The sequence below is a fragment of the Pleurodeles waltl genome, chromosome 7, assembly GCF_031143425.1.
Source record: "Pleurodeles waltl isolate 20211129_DDA chromosome 7, aPleWal1.hap1.20221129, whole genome shotgun sequence".
Taxonomy (NCBI): domain Eukaryota; kingdom Metazoa; phylum Chordata; class Amphibia; order Caudata; family Salamandridae; genus Pleurodeles; species Pleurodeles waltl.
Window position 1 is genome coordinate 1,349,687,032 of NC_090446.1, and position 18,607 is coordinate 1,349,705,638.

The 18,607-nt window shown below is 44.7% G+C and overlaps 1 protein-coding gene across 1 annotated transcript in view; it reads right to left on the bottom strand.

Annotated features, from left to right (window-relative positions):
- The window catches only part of HSPBP1 (HSPA (Hsp70) binding protein 1), a 173,559-nt gene that overhangs the window by 147,862 nt on the left and 7,090 nt on the right, over window positions 1–18,607 (bottom strand). The window contains exon 4 of the mRNA XM_069200762.1: window positions 14,585–14,809. Within this exon, the coding sequence (XP_069056863.1) occupies window positions 14,585–14,809 (225 nt within the window). The remainder of the gene's footprint in view (window positions 1–14,584; window positions 14,810–18,607) is intronic.

Sequence of the window (18,607 nt, forward strand, 5' to 3'; positions counted from 1 at the left end):
TCCGTCTGCAGGGGGTGGGGTGCTGGTGTGGTGGTCCTGTGGCAGTGCCTCCTGTCCACTAGCGCCGGCGGAGGTGGTGGGCAGTTCATCGTCCATGCTAGTGTCAGGGGCCCCTTGGAGTGCCACAGTGTCCCTCCTGGTGTTAAGTATCTCCTTCAGCACCCCTACGATGGTGCCCAGGGCGGTGCGGATGGTTTTGAGTTCCTCCCTGTTCCTTCTGCATGCGCTGGGTCTCCTGAAACTTGGCCAGTACCGTTGCCATCGTCTCCTGGGAGTGGTGGTATGCTCCCATGATGGAGGAGAGGGCCTTGTGGAGAGTAGGTTCCCTAGGCCTGTCCGCACCCTGTCGCACAGCAGCCCTCCCAGTTCCCTTGTGTTCATGGGCCTCCGTCCCCTGGACCGTGTGCCCACTACCACTGCCCCCAGGTCCTGGTTGTTGTTGGGGTGGTGGGTTATCCTGGGTTCCCTGTAGTGGTGGACACAAAGCTGATTGACGTGTCCTGGGGACGGAGGTATGGGCCCGCTGGGTGGGTGCTGTGCTGGTGTTACCAGAGGGTGGAAGGTCTGTGGTGGCCTATGACCGGGTGTGGGGAACCGGCTGTCCCGAGGCCCACGATGGTCCGGGCTGGTCATCTTGATCCAGTTGGACAGAGCTGCTGTCATCACTGTGGGCCTCTTCTGTGGGTGGGGTGGAGATGTCTGGACCCTCCTGTCTGGTGACGTTGGGTAGTGGTCCTGCAGGGGTGTAAAGACATGATCATTGCATCTGTGTGTGTCATGGTGTGCAATGGGTGGGTGACTGTGTACCCCAGTGCTAGCATTCCTGTGTGGGACCTTGTGTGATGATGGTTTAGGGGGTTGTGTGGGTATGTGCAGTGGTCATGCTTTAGTGATGGGTGTCCCTGCTTTGTTGCTGCATGCAGGGCTTGGTGTTGGGATGTGTGGTTTGTGATGTTGGGACATTTGTGAGGAGTTGGAGTGGTAGGGGAGGGAGCGAGGGTGGGGGTCTGTGATAGCATGCAGGTAGGTTGGGGGATATGGTAGTTAAAGGTTTGACTTACCAGAGTCCATTCCTCCACCGACTCCTGCGAGGCCCTCAGGATGCAGAATAGTCAAGACCTGCTCCTCCCATGTTGTTAGTTGTGGGGGAGGAGGTGGGAGTCCGCCGCCAGTCCTCTGTACCGCGATGTTGTATCTGGAGACCACGGAACGCACCTTCCCCCGTAGGTCGTTCCACCTCTTCCTGATGTCGTCCCTATTTCTTGGGTGCTGTCCCACTGCGTTGACCCTGTCTACTATTCTTTGCCATAGCTCCATCTTCCTAGCTATGGAGGTGTGCTGCACCTGTGATCCAAATAGCTGTGGCTCTACCCGTACGATTTCATCCACCATGACCCTGAGCTCCTACTCAGGGAACCTGGGGTGTCTTTGCCGTGCCATGGGGTGGTGTAGGTGATGTGTGGTGATACGTGTGGTGATATGTAGTGGTGTGTGGTGTTTTGTGCGTGGAAGTAGTGTGGGTGATGGTGTTGAGTGCCTGTGGCTGCTAGTTTGTGGATGGTGGTGTCTCTCTCTGGCCTTTCAGATTTTTTTGTTGTAGGGGTTTGTGGGTGTGTGTTTTATATAGTATTGAGTGTGTGTATGTGTATCAGGTGTGTGTCTTTCGAATTGTCCAATGTGGTGGTGTTTTGGAGATGTGTGTGTATTTTGAGCACGGCGGTGTGTACCGCCAATGGAATACCGCGGTTGAAAGACCGCCGCGTGGATTTGTGGGTCGTGATAGCATGGGCGTATTTCTGTTGGCGTGACGGTGGAGGTTTTGTTTTTGCCAGTTTATCACTGACCTTTGGTGTGGCGGACTTGTGTGGGTGTCTGAATTTTGTCGGATTTCAGGATGTGGGTCATAATAGCTGTGGCGGATTTCCGCGGCCACGGCAGTGTGTTGGCGGTCTTCTGCACGGCGGTAAGTGGCTTTTACCGCCAATGTTGTAATGACCCCCATATTCTACAAAAAAGGCCTTTTAATTATATGTAACACATTGCCATGTAGAAAAGGCTTAACTTGACAGAGATAGCATGAGAGGAAAAGACAGCCTGATAGGCTAACACTGACAACTTGAATACATGGCCTGTACATTTAAGGGCCCTGGAGAAAACCCTTTCTACAATGCGCTGCAGTGGAAGTTTGCCTGAGTGTGTCAATTCTTTTTTCTGGCTCCTTCAGGCAGACTCTCAGAACAACTCAGATGTTTTTTTTCATCTAAACTCTGTAAGTAATTATTTCTAAGTGCTTTAAAAGTCATTTTACTTGATATTTGTTCACCTGCACTGTCAAGTAATACAGCTTTTTCCTGATATATTTTCTGAAGAGAGTTTTTTTTTCTTTTTTTTTTTTTAAATCAAAATGCCTGCTCTCTTCGTAAAGTGCCCATCATGTGGCAGGAAGAAGGCTTCTGTTGATGCCCATAGGATATGTGTGGTGTGTTTGTCTCCACAAGTTTTCACTATGGGCTGTGACATATGTGTTAAATTTTTTTTTAAAAAGAACACTCAGAGTCAGGAAAGCCATCAGACTGTGTTGCCGGATGGGGGACATGAAGGCGAAGAGAAAGAGAATGAAGAGATCTTCATGACATCAGTCTCCTCAGAACAGAAAAACATCAGATACACACTCCCTCCTACAAAAGGAAATCTGATTACAAGAGGTCTCCTTCTGGACACTGACACTGTCACCATTCCCATAGATGGCATGCATTGACATCAAAGACATCGATGTCACCATCAAAAGTTTTGGCTCCTTCCTGCTCGCCTTCTAAACTAGGCTCAATGTCAATGGGGCTTCAATATCGTCACCGATCAACGTCAAAACCGGCGGCGAGGCCTACCTCACGCTGCAGACTACCACAGCACCACTGTCGCGATCTATATCAACGTCAAGATCCCACTGGTCGCCACAGAGGACAGTGCATTTGACGTCAAAATCTCACCACTCATCAAAGTCCCAGCATTCGACGATGCCGCCAAAGGCTGGTTCATACTCCATGTCAAAAAGACATATGTCCTCAGACATGGGTGGCTGTAATATTAGAGACTCTACAACCAAGAGCTACCCCAAGACCTCTTCTTCCACTGCTTTCCAGGCCTTATGGAGGATTGCACAAGAAACGTTCTTAACTCCGGGAACACTGAAAGCTGCAACTCCAAGGTTGCTTAAAAAATGTAAACCTCCACAACAGGATCCGGAGTCTCTTCAAATCTGATCCGGAACAAGATTTAGTCATTGTGACAGCAGAGAGAAGAAGACACGTGTCAGCTCTGGAAACCACAGCCCCACAGGACCGAGAACGGATGAATTGAAAAGAAAATGTGTGGCACAGCTTCCATTCATCTGTGCAATGCCAACTCTGCGGCTCTGTTAGAAGGCTACCATCGTGAGATTTAGGAGGGTATGACATTGTTCATAGATGAAATACCTACCCATCGACAGCAAGCCTATCTGGAGATTGTTAAAGATGGCTCTCATTTCTCTACGTACACATCGTTATTTTGTGTCTAGGATGGTATCATATCAATCAATCTATTACTCTACCTACCTTTTTCCAAACCCTAAGTAACCTATTTACAGCTGAGAGAACACTACATTCTCTACACCCTGAAAGAGTTCTACATTTTTATTTAGACAGGACAAAGTCCATTACATACTCTACCCATCTATTGGTAAACTACGGCTTGTTGTGAGGTTATTTTAGAGTTTATGTAAGCACATCTATTTTAGCTTGAGCCTGAGGCATGTGCCACTCACCTAATCATTCGTCATTTTATTCCTCTTATTTTAGCAAGGCTAAATTTTAATGGTGATGTTTTCTTATTTTTTATCAGTTGTCTTTCCATGTAGAACTTGTTATTCATTTCTTTGCACAACATTTTCATCTTGTGCTCATTCTAAGGCTGCGCACGATTGTTTACGGGTTACTTCCGGTCCAGAGAGTACACCCTACTCAGAGAAATGTGTGTTGTCATGACAGGGCAGTTCTCAGAACAGTAAGATGTTTTATTATAAAACAACATGCTGTCCCCACCACCTTAGAAGGGACATTCCAGCCAGCCTGCCGTCTTATGCTACACATCATCTCTGTTTCTGCTGAAACTCCATGCTTCCCCTCTTGTCCACGTGGGAGGACTCCCAGCAGACTAACAGACCTCTTCTTTACCTCTGAACAAAGGTATAGAGATTGGGCTTTCTTCCTGGGACTAGATGGGCAGATTAGGACTCCCACTGCTATTTGCCCTCATGTAGACTTTTAGTAGTGTGGGTAGGGATATTAGATATACTACTGTGAAAATATGGTGGGCCTCTTCCTGTGTTTAACTTTCCTGGTTCCTGCTGTGATTGTGCTGTGTTTAATTATCCTCATTGTAGCAATTCATGCTTTTTTACATAGAATGCAGTTGCTTCAATAAAATCTATTGAACAAATCCTGTTTCTTTTTGTCTTTGCATGTATAAGATTTGTATAACTAACAGAAAGGGAAACAATCTGTTCTACCACAACTTCCTGTGGAGTCTTAGAGTGTCCTGCAATAGGATGCCATAAATCACTTTTACCTCTGGTACTGGTGAGGTGCTGCTAGCTAGCCGGAAGGGTTAGACTGACCAGCTGTCACACGGTGTGGGATCAGACTCAGTCCCCCAAACTTGGCAGTACTGTCACCCAAAATCCAGCAGTCTTGTTACTACAATGGGAGTCCTACAACAGGTTCTATAAGACAGGGTCTAGCGACTTCAAAACAATCCACAGCTAGATGGCTAGTCTATTGCATTTCATTATGTTATAAGATAGCAAACAAACCTTGGCCAGACAAGCCAAAAGCTCACTTAACAAGAGGTAAAGCTGCTACCACGGCCTGGTTGAGGCAAGTTCCTATACTAGACATTTATAAGGCTGCTACTTGGAGGCCTTTAAGCACATTCACAAGACAGTACTGACTAGACACGAATATTTTCGCTGAGTCTAGGTCTGGACAAGAAATGCTAACAAACCTTTTCAAACAGTTTGTCTTGCCCTCATGGGTCTGAACTCTGGTTATAATTGATATATTTCAAGTCAAACACTTTATGGACTCCCAGGGTAATGATTCTTGACAGCCACTTCAGGGAGTTTTTTCTATCAGCTTGCTACTCTATTCAAGATTTATGATTATCATTGAAGATCCTACGATGTAGAAGGAAAAGTTTCATACCTGTAGACATAGTACTGCATTGTAGGAATCTTCAATCAATTGAGATGCATGAGTTAAAGGGGTGTGTGAGGTTGCCAAACAGCATTCACAAATTTGGGGGGAAATCCCGACCTGATGACCAGTTGATTTACCTGCACGAAAATGTACAAACACAGCATGCCACAAAAAAAAGTAGCCAAGTACACAGACACCCCTTTCCTCAATGACAGACAGTTGTTCACATGGCGGTAGCATCTCTCTGTGCTATCTACGAAAGACACCATCTCCATCATAACATGCCTAACACACCTGCCATCACTACACTATGTGAGGCACTATCACTTTCTACAACCGTCTCTGCATTCACTCTCCAAAAGTGGGGATGACCCCACCACCTTCAGCTTCCCTGACAAAAGGGTTGCTTCCCCTGTATGTAAAGCATCTTCCACACCTTGACACACCTCACTCTCCTCTCTATGGCACGCACCCCTCACCTCCAAGGCTCCCTTTCACTCCTCTCCATGGCAGGTCCTCCTGCACCCATAGCAACTTCCACTCCACTTTAAGGGAGGTATCTCAGACATCCATCTCAGCCTCTCTACCTCCTGCATGTCAGGTGGTCACCAGTTGCCCATTAAATGGGAGCCTGCACCTTTACACTTCCTGTCCTAGCAGTACAGGTGGCTTGCAGCCCAGAGCTGGAAGTTTGGGATTCTATGTCAGGACTCGAGGCGAAGATTATGCACATCGTTCTTCAATGTATTTTACACAGCAGTTATTACCAAGCACTTTCCTTTAATGTTAAAACTACATTTCTCAAGGAACACGGGGAAATCACAAATCAACAAAGTAGCTATGTGCTGCACCTATCACAGTAATCAGTCCATCATAAAGTCATCTGTCAGAATCATAAAATCCTCTTTCTTCATTGCTAGGAGAAAGTTAAGTCACCCCTTTTGACTTCCTAATTTACATTTGTGGTGTAGATTCATCTCTTGATGCCCAAGTCAGAGCCACTAGGATGACTTGGGCCTGGTCTGTCCTGATCTTCTTGAGAACTTGAGGCAGGAGTAGTATCAGGGGTAAGGCATATGGGAGTACTGAATTCCACTTGAGGCAGAACACGTCTCTGAGTGAGAAAAAACTTGGAAACTCGTGCAGGGGTGCTGGCAATGAATGTTTTTGATGGTGGCGAATAGATACAGCCAACGTTCTTCCCATTCACAGAACAGACCTTTTGCCACCTTCCGGTGTAACTGCTAATTGTGATACGCTAGACACCAATGGATGAGCTTGTCTACTGTGGCATTCAACGATCATTCCAGACAATTCCTTCCAGCTGGATCCTTCCAGATGGAATTCCTTGGTGGCACAGCTACTCACAGAAACAGAAGGCCTCCAGGCATAGGGACCATGACCCCACCCTGCACTGTTTGTTGAAGTACCACATGGTTATGGTGTTGTCCATAAGCACCTGTACCAGCCTCCCTTTGATGGACAGAAGGGAGACTGAGTGCCAAGCATATGGCCCTCACCTACAGGAAGCTGATATGAAGCTGGGACCCCACCAGAGACCAGAGGCCTCCGATCTTAACCTCTTCCAGGTGGCCACGCACATCTACAATGTGCACATGGCTCACTACTGTCAGCTCTGGGCGTGGTAGGAGGAGGGCTCTGCTCTGCTGTTGACCCCACCACAAGCCAGCAAGCACCACTGCAGGTCTTTTACAATCTCCTCCAAAATGTGGATGTGGTCAGGGAGGTACCCTTGATGTTGTGCCAAGTGAGACTTCAGGTCCCACTGCAGAGCCCACATATGTCACCTGCTGTGCTCCATCAGTAGGATGCAGGAGGCTCTCAATCCGAGCAGCCTCAAAGTCCACCTCTTTGAAATCCAGGACAGAGGCTAAAAGATTGGGAAGATAGGCTGGAGGAAAAAATAAAATTGAATTGTGCCTAGAATGGCTCAGATGAAGGTGAGCGTCTGATGACAGGAGGTTTGCAGTAGTTTGGAGGTGGTTGATAGCTGCCTGGAGCGAGCACACCATCAACGGCTAGTCGTCAAGGGAGGGACTGGCATGCCTGACAAAGGGACTTCTTGGGCACCAGAAAGTAGCAGTGGCTGGCACAGGAAACCTCTCAATAGTCCCACTGGCCAAAAGGGCTTGCATTTCTGCTGTAAGACTGAAAGAGGGTCCTCTTTCAGTCGTTGGGGAGGTAGTGGAAGGAGCGGCAGTGCTGAAAAGAAAAATAAGGGCACAGCAGTTCTGAGCAATTTGCAGGACCCACCTGTCTGATGAAATGTCCTGACAATCCGGTTAATAATCTTGGGATCTGCCTCCCAGCGGTGCTTCACGTAGGGCATGCTAAAGGGGTTTGGCAGGTGGGGCAAGGAGGTAACTATAGCTCGCGCTCCTGCCATGCACAGTTCTCTCATCAGTAATTTTATTGTAAATGTTGTAGTGCTATTATCAATGTCATATAAGATGTCATGACTGTTTTAATATGTGGGGTAATTAGAAGTGCATGACGAGAGCATGAGTTATAGTTACCTTATGGCACAAATTATAGTTTCCTGTGATAACTATAAATATAACTGCTGTATTTCTATGGTTGGATTTATGTGTGTAAAATCTGAACCTAACTGTAATGTCCCTGTAACCTTTGTTTCTTTTTAGTGAATTTCTTAGTTTTTTTTTAAATTCTATCTCTAATTATAATGTCCCTGTAACCTTTTGTTTTTGTCTCAGTGAATTACTATGGTTTTTTAATGCTAATTCCTAGCTATAATGTCCCTGTAATCTTTGTTTTTTTTCTGTGAATTTCTAGGTTTTTTTATTTTATTTTTTTAACATAAAGTAATATTTTATTACCATATGTTAATCCAACCGCTGCAGTGCACGGACTTCGGCGGGAGGTTGCTCGCTATTGGTCCTGAGTACCTCATCCCCAGGAGGCCGGTGCATATTATAGGGTAGGAGGGCACAGGGACCACCCTCCACAGTCGCGTTTGGCCCCAAGGACCCTATTCCCCAGCTACATATATCAGGGCCGGGGAGGAGGGTGTGTGCCCCCTCTCAATTTTTAACACGACAGTAGTGTACGACTGCATGAGATCCCATGGGACGATATCTGCCCAGGGAGGGGGACCGCGCGATCCCCCTTTCCCTCTTCTGAATATTGTCCGGGACCTGTGTGATGGGGACCAGAGCTGAAGTCTGCACTGCTAGCGCTCCCTCTGTGGGTTCCCCCCCATCCCCCAAAGCAGGGATGGAAGGACAAGCCCTTCCCCTTCCACCCCCGATCACCCCACCCCCCCTGTGACGTCAGCGCACAATCGCGCGCTGTTTGTCACAGGGCCTCCTCCCATCGCGCTGGAAGCTCGATCACGTGGGGGAGGCCGAGAGAGGCTTCAAAGGGAAGAAAAGTTATTTCCTTCCCTTTGAAGTCTCTCTCTGCATTTGCTTTTGAAACGCCCACTAGACACCAGGGATTTTTTGTTTTTTTATGAAATTGACATAAGGGAGCGACCCCTTGGGCAAGGGTCGCTCCCAGGGGGGGAATTTTTTTTAAGGCAGAAACCTCTAGGCACCAGGGATAAAAAAAAATTGTTTGTTTTCTTTTACAGGTGGGGAGCGACCCCTTAGGCAAGGGTCGCTCCCATAGGGGGCAAATTATATTTAGGCCATTTCTGCCCCCCTTGGGAGCAGATTGGCCTATTTTTATGAGGCCATTCTGCCCCCAAGGGGGACAGAAACCACTAGACACCAGGGAGGTTTTTTTTTTGTTCGTGAATTTCACGTAAGGGGAGCGACCCCTTAGGCAAGGGTCGATCCCCAGGGGGGCAGATTTATTTTAGGCCATTGCTGCCCCCCCCCAGGGGGGCAGATCAGCCTATTTTAATTAGGCCGATAGAAACCACTAGGCATCGGGAATTTTTTTGTTGTTTTACAGATGGGGAGCGACCCCTTCGGCAAGGGTCGCTCCCCTGGAGGGGCAAATTGTATTTAGGCCATTTCTGCCCGCTTTGAGGGCAGATCGGACGATTTTAGGTCAATCTGCCCCCAAGGGGGGCAGAAACCACTAGGCACCAGGGATTTTGTTTTGCACCGTCTCGCAAGGGGAGCGACCCCGTAGGCAATGGTCGCTCCCCCGGGGGGGTGGGGGAGAGGGTCAAATTTATTTAAGGCCATTTCTGCCCCTATTGTTATTAGGCCGAGGGCAGAAACTTCTAGGCGCCAGGGCTAATTTTTGTTTTTTTGTTGTTGTTGTTTGTTTGTTTTGTTTTTTTTAGAGATAGGGAGCGACCCCTTAGGCAAGGGTCGCTCCCCTGGAGGGGCAAATTGTATTGAGGCCATTTCTGCCCGCTTTGGGGGTAGATCAGCCGATTTTAGGTCAATCTGCCCCCAAGGGGGGCAGAAACCACTAGGCACCTGGGATCTTTTTTAATGCGCCGTCATGCAAGGGGAGTGACCCCGTAGGCAAGGGTCGCTCCCCGGGGGGGAGGGGGAGAGGCAAATTTATTTCAGGCCATTTCTGCCCCCCCGGGGGCAGATCGGGCTATTGTTATTAGGCGATCTGCCCCCGGGGGCAGAAACCTCTAGGCGCGAGGGCTAATTTATTTTTTTATTTTTTTTAAGAGATGGGAAGCGACCCCTTAGGCAAGGGTCGCTCCCCTGGAAGGGCAAATTGTATTTAGACAATTTCTGCCCCCCTTGGGGGCAAATCGGCCGATTTTAGGTCAATCTGCCCCCAAGGGGGGCAGAAAACACTAGGCACCGGGGTTCTTTTTTTTTGCACCGTCACGCAAGGGGAGCGACCCCGTAGGCAAGGGTCGCTCCCCGGGGGAGGGAAGGAGGGGGGGGGGGGGGTTGGGGAGGCAAATTTATTTTAGGCCATTTCTGCCCCCGCTGGGGCCGGCTGAGCTAGAGGCCAAAATCTACAGGTAGGCACTTTGTAAAAAAACACCTCTGTTTTCTGTGAAAAAATGTGATGTGTCCATGTTGTGTTTTGGGCCATTTCCTTTTGTGGGCACTAGGCCTACCCACACAAGTGAGGTACCATTTTTATCGGGAGACTTGGGGGAACGCTGGGTGGAAGGAAATTTGTGGCTCCTCTCAGATTCCAGAACTTTCTGTCACCGAAATGTGAGGAAAATGTGTTTTTTTTTAGCCAAATTTTGAGGTTTGCAAAGGATTCTGGGTAACAGAACCTGGTCAGAGCCCCACAAGTCACCCCATCTTGGATTCCCCTAGGTCTCTAGTTTTAAAAAATGCACAGGTTTGGTAGGTTTCCCTAGGTGCCGGCTGAGCTAGAGGCCAAATCTACAGGTAGGCACTTTGCAAAAAAACACCTCTGTTTTCTGTCAAAAAATGGGATGTGTCCACATTGTGTTTTGGGGCATTTCCTGTCGCGGGCGCTAGGCCTACCCACATATAAGAGAGTGTGTAAAAAAAGACTTCTATTTGAGAAATGCCCTGTAATTCACATGCTAGTATGGCCACCCCGGACTTCAGAGATGTGCAAATAACCACTGCTCCTCAACACCTTATCTTGTGCCCATTTTGGAAATACAAAGGTTTTCTTGATAGCTATTTTTTACTCTTTATATTTCAGCAAATTAATTGCTGTATACCCGGTATAGAATGAAAACCCACTGCAGGGTGCAGGTCATTTATTGGCTCTGGGTACCTAGAGTTCTTGATGAACCTACAAGCCCTATATATCCCTGCAACCAGAAGAGTCCAGCAGAGACGTAGAGAAAAATTGCAGTTTTTTTCACCTCAATTTCAATATTTTTTTTCAGTTGTTATTTTCTGTAGGAAACCCATGTAGGATATACACAAATTACCCCTTGCTGAATTCAGAAGTTTGTCTACTTTTCAGAAATGTTTCGGTTTCTGGGATCCAGCATTGGTTGCACGCCCATTTCTGTCACTGACTGGAAGGAGGCTGAAAGCAAAAAAAAAATTTCAAATAGGGTATGTCCCAGTAAAATGCCAAAATTGTGTTGAAAAATTGGGTTTTCTGATTCAAGTCTGCCTGTTCCTGAAAGCTGGGAAGCTGGTGATTTTAGCACCACAAACCCTTTGTTGATGCCATTTTCAGGGAAAAAAAACACAAGCCTTCTTCTGCAGCCCCTTTTTCCCATTTTTATGGGGTTTTTTTAAACTAAATTTTCACTGTATTTTGGCTAATTTCTTGGCCTCCTTCTGGGGAAACCACAAAGTCTGGGTACCTCTAGAATCCCTAGGATGTTGGAAAAAAAGGACGCAAATTTGGCATGGGTAGCTTATGTGAACAAAAAGTTATGAGGGCCTAAGCGCGAACTGCCCCAAATAGCCAAAAAAAGGCTCGGCACAGGAGGGGGAAAAGGCCTGGCAGCGAAGGGGTTAATAACTACTGAACAGATTTACACCACATTACCCAAAAAAAAAAAAAAAGTCCTTCTGTACCAACATCTAGCTTCTGGCAAATTTTGTGCAATTCCGTTCAGCACTTCGGGCTGCAGTTGTGTGTAAAATCCCGGTGGGAAATTTAATGAGGAAATGCTTTTTGGAACCCTCACCCCTTTACGGAGCTCTCACTTGACAAATCACCTAAAAAAACTTTCCAGACACGCACCTGAAGTGACTGGCACACTAGTTTTGAAAATATTGTCAATATTTGTCAAACAGCAACAAAGTTATAAACAAGAAATACTATTTTCCTACGGAAACTAGGCCCCAACTATAACTGCCTATTGGTGACCACCAGCAGGATACATATATTACCAAATGACGGTTGCACTAGGTATAGTTAGGACCATGTTTCCTTAGAAAAAGCGTTTTTTTGACTTGCCTATATCTTTGGCACTGTTTGACTAATGTTAATGACATTTTCCAAAAAAGAAGTCATCATCAAGCTGGGGCCAAGAAAAAGAGGAGTCAAAAAACTTTGTGTTTCCCATGTTAATTCCCATAAGTCCTTTAGACACGACTACAGCCAGAACCGCTGGATGGAATTACACCAAATTTGGTAGAAAGCTAGCTTTCTGTACGCATATCATGCTTTCACTTATTGGGGGAAAATCCGTACAGTAGTTTTAGAGATATTAAAGGGAAAATACATTTGTACATCTAGAGCTGCTGATCCTTCGCGACTATATTGCAAAAATTTGCGAAATGCACACACAATAGAAGCATTGTAATTAGCTGGCCACAACTTGATTAGAAAGTTGCAGCCGCCATTTTATGTTATCGGAGAGGGGCCCCAGGGGAGAAAATAGAAATGATAAGTAATATAGTGGGTCGGGGGGGAGGAACCCTGACACCAGGGGTGTGATATAGGGGTGTTTTATGGTCAAATTATAGGTTAAAAATCATTTTTCTTCACCATGCACGATTTTCACAAATATCCTTGAATATTCGGGGATGTTCAAGGATAGTCCAAAAAAAAACAAAAACACATTCACCAGCTCATTCATACACTAATTCGATCACTCATACATGCACTCAGAGACTCATGTGCCCACTCACGCACCCACTCAGATCCACTGAACGTGTGTGGCGGGTATTGGAATAATGTATAATAATTAAAATGAGTATGTTAAAAAACTATATAAGTTCCCTGAAAAAGCCAAAGGTTACAGTGACGTTGTAGTTATTTCTGAATTTACTTGTACAACACTACAGCAATTCAGCAGTCATGGTTAGAGATATTTAAAGTAACTATAACTAGCACCCTTGCCCTGCACATTTTGCTTATCAATTTTATTGCAAATGTTGCAGCGATAATATCAAAGCTGCCATACAAAATGTCAACAATTATATACTATGTGGAATAATTTAGCTGTGCATGGTGAAGGTGCGAGTTTTAGTTACTTCAAAAAACTAACTAAAACTGCTGAATTACTATAGTTTTGTATGAGTAAATTCAGAACCTAACTATAATGTCCCTGTAACCTTTGGTTTCTCCTACCCTCTGGTCTGTTGTTGAGTTGTGCACATTTTACTGCATCCCACAATTATATACCGTATGGGGGCAAAGGGTTGGCTCACTTGCCCTATGGACTTCAATGTAAGTCACAGAATTCTGCTTTTTCACAAACAGTACATCCACATAATGTAGGTCAAATTGGTTTCAGCCCACTTTGTCAGTCCTGTCCAGATAACAACATCAGTATAGGGACTTGGGTATTGTGGGTTGCACTGTGATCCGAGTTAGAATGTTTCAGCCATTTTGTATTGCGTATGGTATGTAGCTGTTCCTATTCTCTGTCTACGGGTAGCTGGCACGAGTCACTATGAGGACCCCAACCAACCTGCCAACAGCATCCAGGAAACATCATCTTGTGCAGTCCAAACAACAGTTCAAAACAACATACCATCTATTGGGCAACTGTGAATGGAATCTAGGGTGCACTAGTAACATGCATAAGGGCTTTCAGGGCATCATAAAATCTTTTTTTTTTTTTATACATTTCCATCACCCCCTGCAATCTGCCATGTAAAAGAATACAAAACAAGTTCTCTGAAGTGAAGGTGGGATTTGCACTCACAATAAATTGTGGAAACTCATCACTATTAAAGGCTTGGGTTTCTGGGATTATAAGAGTAGACAGTTATTAGCCATGATGCTATCAAGGCCACAGATTATTGAGAACACATTGAAGAACAGCTCGGGGTGGTGAATGAACACTAGTCCCATTTCCTATATTTAAACATTTAAAACATGTAGAATGGATATGCAAGAACACTAAAGTTTGAAATTCAGTATGTGCATTGTAAATGCACACAAATTCTGAATGTGCAATTCTAGATCCAATAGTCCCTTTGTTACTCGTCTCTTTTTCTCTCAGCTCAGAGCTTGAGAAAAACTATGATGGGAGTGCATTCCCACATGAATGTCAGTTAGAGAAAGAAAGGCATTCCCTAGTCAGGGCATTGGTATAAATATGACCTGCATCGTAAGAAGCATAGCTCGGATTGCTTTTACCATTCTTGTGTCTAAGGCATACTTTTAACCGCTGTGTTATAACTAACTTTCAAAGTGCCATCCTAGGGGTATCGGCAGGGATAACAATTGACCAAACAATGTACAGACGTTTCATTATTATTACAGTTTCATGCTAGTAACTATATAGCCAAAGATTCGAATGGAGAACTTTTTATATAAGATGTAAATGTGACATAGCCTTGCTGAGATTTGATGAAGAATCTCACTGGGTTGTTCAGCTCAGAATCGAGAGTGGACATACTTTTGATCCCCATCATGTATTTAAGCTTACTTCCAGGTTGAAGCATATGTATGAAAAAAAAATGCAAAGGGTGTGGTACAACTCACTGACTGACATGCAGGGCAACTTCGAAAGGTGCGATACTCACAGGAAATGGCAAATAGAGCTTTTATCCGAACCACCTCATTGCAATCTACATCCAGCAGTCGCAGTAGCTTTCCCAGGGCTCCTAGGGAGAGAACGTGCTCTTGAACGAATGGGACATTCTGGCTACAAGTCCCAATAAGGTGGGCTGTCTCACTACGCAGAACGGCCTCTGGACAATCCAGATAGTGGGTCACTAAGAAACGCATTCCATCCAGCTTACAGAAATCTGTCAATGAGTAAGAACATATTTTCTTATCACAAATGTAATTGTCCAAATTAGCTTGCAGGTGACATTACATTAATCACTTCACTTATTCTTGCCAGTGAGTACTTTCTAAAACAGACATACAGAATAACAGTTCATGGGCTCAACAAAATTATTAATCACACATACCTAATACACTTTTAGCATCACTTGGCTCTAGTTTCAAATTAAATTTCAACCAATCGCCTGTAACAAAATCAGCAACATGGAAAATAGTGCACATAAAAAACACACATCACACGTATCTGAATCTGAAAACAGGCATGGTGCTTTCAGGAGACTGATAGAAAGTCATGTGCACAAAAGAGAAGAGATGTTCATGTATGGACTGAGATCAGACCAAAGAAGTTAAAAGAAAAGATTGCTCTGCGTGTATAGGAACGAGACCGGATGTTGCGTACATACAAATGAATGAAACAAAGTGGTGTGCGCATAGCAGTTTCGTACAGGTGATGCTTTTAGGGTGGGATGAGACAGCAGAAAGTGATGGGCATAAATAAGAGAGATATGTGAAGTTCAGTAGATGCAGTAGAATGGAATAGGAAATTATGTCCACCGAGAGGAGCGGACTGAACAAGATGTACATGGAGGAAGACAGAGAGAAGCAGTAAGGAATTATGTGCATCGAGGTGAATATGACAGAAGTGAAGCGTACAGATGGTAGTGAAAAAGCCTTCCCTGTAAGTTATTACAGTTCTCCAGTATTAAAAATATCCATCTTTTTGGCCCTTGTTTATAGTGTTGAAAGACTTACTTATTTGCTATTCATCCACTGCATGGTGAGATGAAAGCAGTTATGTGAGAACTTCAAGAGAACATTCCTTTGTCATTTGTGAAAAGGAGGGCTCTGTTTTCTTATTAGGAAGGGGAAAAGTCTATGAGAAGCACAAGGGCTATATAGCATCATGTGTGTCGATGTGGGTCCGGCTAATACTGTAGTCAAGGCAACAGACAGAGGTCTACAAAGCAACAGGTACATGGGGACTTACCTCTAGGCAGCAGGAAGAAGAGGGCGTGGTGTTTGGGGGCATAGCAAGGCAACTTGCTTTTCAGAGACCTTCATCAATGTGCTGAATTCCAGGTCTGGATATCCCAGTGTAGGTGATGGTTATGCAGACCTTTACATCATGAAGCATGGTATCAAGCTGGTGTCTGATAGGGGCATATCTGGAAATGTTGCACAAAGACGATCATATGCATTCTGGTCACTTTAGAAAGATGTAGGACTACCTCCAACGGCAGGGGCGGTAGACATGAGAGTGTGGTTTGAGGGTATACTGTGCCCCGAAGGTATGGGAAGTTGAAACAATGCATGCTTGGCATTTGTCCAGTTGCGATAAATAGGACATGCAATTAAATATCGGGAGGCTATTTAGCAGCCATGACATTTTAATGAATATGTGCTTCTTTTAAGAAGTGGAAATGTTTCCTACTAGCTGTGAGGTCTATTAGGTTGGGGAACATTTTGGTTGGTGCTTCTTGCGTATTAACACAAGCCATATTCATCTTAATTGCAATGCATGTGTTGGGTTAGTAAGTTTCCGTGTAGACTTGACTTCTGTTGTTTGGAAACTGCAGGGGTGTGGAATTTAATTAAATATCTACTTGTCCATGGGACAGGTTGCTTCCTAAATCTACTTGTTCTGTAAGAAAATCTACTTGTCCCATTGGTGCCATGTAGTGTGACGACAAATTATGGCAGCAATCTCATTATGTAAGAGCTCTGATAAAAGCCTCTCTGATTTCCTTTTATTGCCACTTTTCCGCAGATTTACATACTGGGACTGGAGAAAGCAGTAAGCAATAGTTCCAGGACTGTAATGCCTTTGAGTCACCAGCTCTTCTCTAATCTTTCCCCATAATGAGAAAGGTTGGAAATTTACTCCTGACAATGGCAGAAGTAGAAGTTCTTCCAGGGTTGTGGAAAAAAGTGGTTGGAGTGAAATTGAACTTGTAAACACTCAACAGATTTTCATATCAGCAAATCTACACATGCATATTTGCTCATGCTAAAATACAGTTCACAAATATTTTCTAGGAGTACGATTTCCTGGTCTACTTCTGTAAGTTCTGGTTAATTTATGGAAACTACTAATTTAAAGACATATACCATGGGTGCACTTTAGTGACTTCCTTTAAGAATGAGGTCCCCAGTTAGGTCTGGTGTTAAAAAAGACATTTTATTTTTATTAAAATTCTATTTCTCTCTCTCTCTACATATTGGCTGGATTTACTGTGAGTGATCACATTCTGCTCTTTTACAAAGAGCATATTCAAACATAAAGTAGTTTTTTTCAGTGCCATGAACTACTGTGCTAATCAGTGGTGTAACAAAACTGGAGGGGGCCCTCCCTATAAAGAATATGCATCCCCCAGACTCACTCAGGGCTGGTGCTGTGCTGAGGGGACCCCCTAGAGGGGGCTGACTACCCTTTGTTACGCCACTGGTGGCAATGTGTGCTTTTTGAGACCAAAAACCTTTTTGTCTTTTTACCAGTGTTTGTTACAGTGGTGAGGGCCTGGCAGCTCCTACAACAATAAAGTGATACAAAAGCCATGTCAAAACAAGACACACACTGACAAAACCAAAAGACTCACAAAATATGTTGGATAGGTTGGCTTTCCCAGTGCTTGTTTATTTTCATGCTTCCCATAATCTTGTTGCAAATGGTACACTGATTTTCCATTAGGAATATTTTTTGGAAATACTAGCATGCATCAACACATTTTACTAAATGACGCTTCAAAAAAATAGCACCTAACATTCCATATCAGTGAAATGTTTTTTTCCTACTTGCATTTGTTTCTGAACATTTTATTTTGAAAGCAAAGAATCATCAAGCTTTTGCAAACATTTGCATATAATCAGAGAGCATTCTGGGATCATTATACTTAGCCTCATATTGTTAAACTTTGCAAACATGAGTGTACACTTTTTTTTCTTTCTAGAACCCCTGTAAGTAATGCAGTGTGACCTTAAAATGTACATATACAGCGCGCACCCTAATAATGAAGGATTTTCATTAATGAACCATAAAAATACAAGTTCGAACAGTATTAACAAATTGACACACATATTACCCCAACTGCAGACAGTTCCCTTCTCTGTAAAATGGCAGCTAAAGGGTTTGTGCTGCAGGGGGTTACGCCTACTTGTCCCAAAGACAAAATAAACATGAAAACTTGTTGCTGTTGACCAATATGTCCCGTGTGTCGGGCTACAGGAATTCCACATCCCTGAAACTGCAGTTTATGTTAATAGCTGTGGTGAGCTGAATGTTAAGTACTGCAAGAGACAGGTTGGGAACTTTACATTATCGACCTGTAGGATGTTTCGGAGTACTGTGTGCACATTTACTATTCACTCCATATGGAATCTAGTTAGCAGTTTGCGGAAGAGACTTTAGTATGGTTCTGAGTGGTGTTGTTGAGATACATGCTGTTGTGCGTGTCCAAGTGTTGCAGATGTGAGGAAAAGTAGTCCCCGGTCACAAGAGATAAGAGTGCAGTACACAAGTGTGTGTTGGTACAAATTAGGGAAAGAGAAGTACCTGTTCGCTAACGGTAATTTGGGAAAGTACTCCATGGTTTGCAAAGTTGGGGAAGTGTAGTACTCTGTGGAATGTATGTGGGGAGTACCCTAAAGAGAAGCAGCTGGACAAGAGTAGTGCCCGTTTGTGCAGGGAGAACCCAATGGGTATTATGTGGAAGAAAAGAAGGACCACGTCGCCAGAGGTAGGGTTTCATGTAGTTCTATTG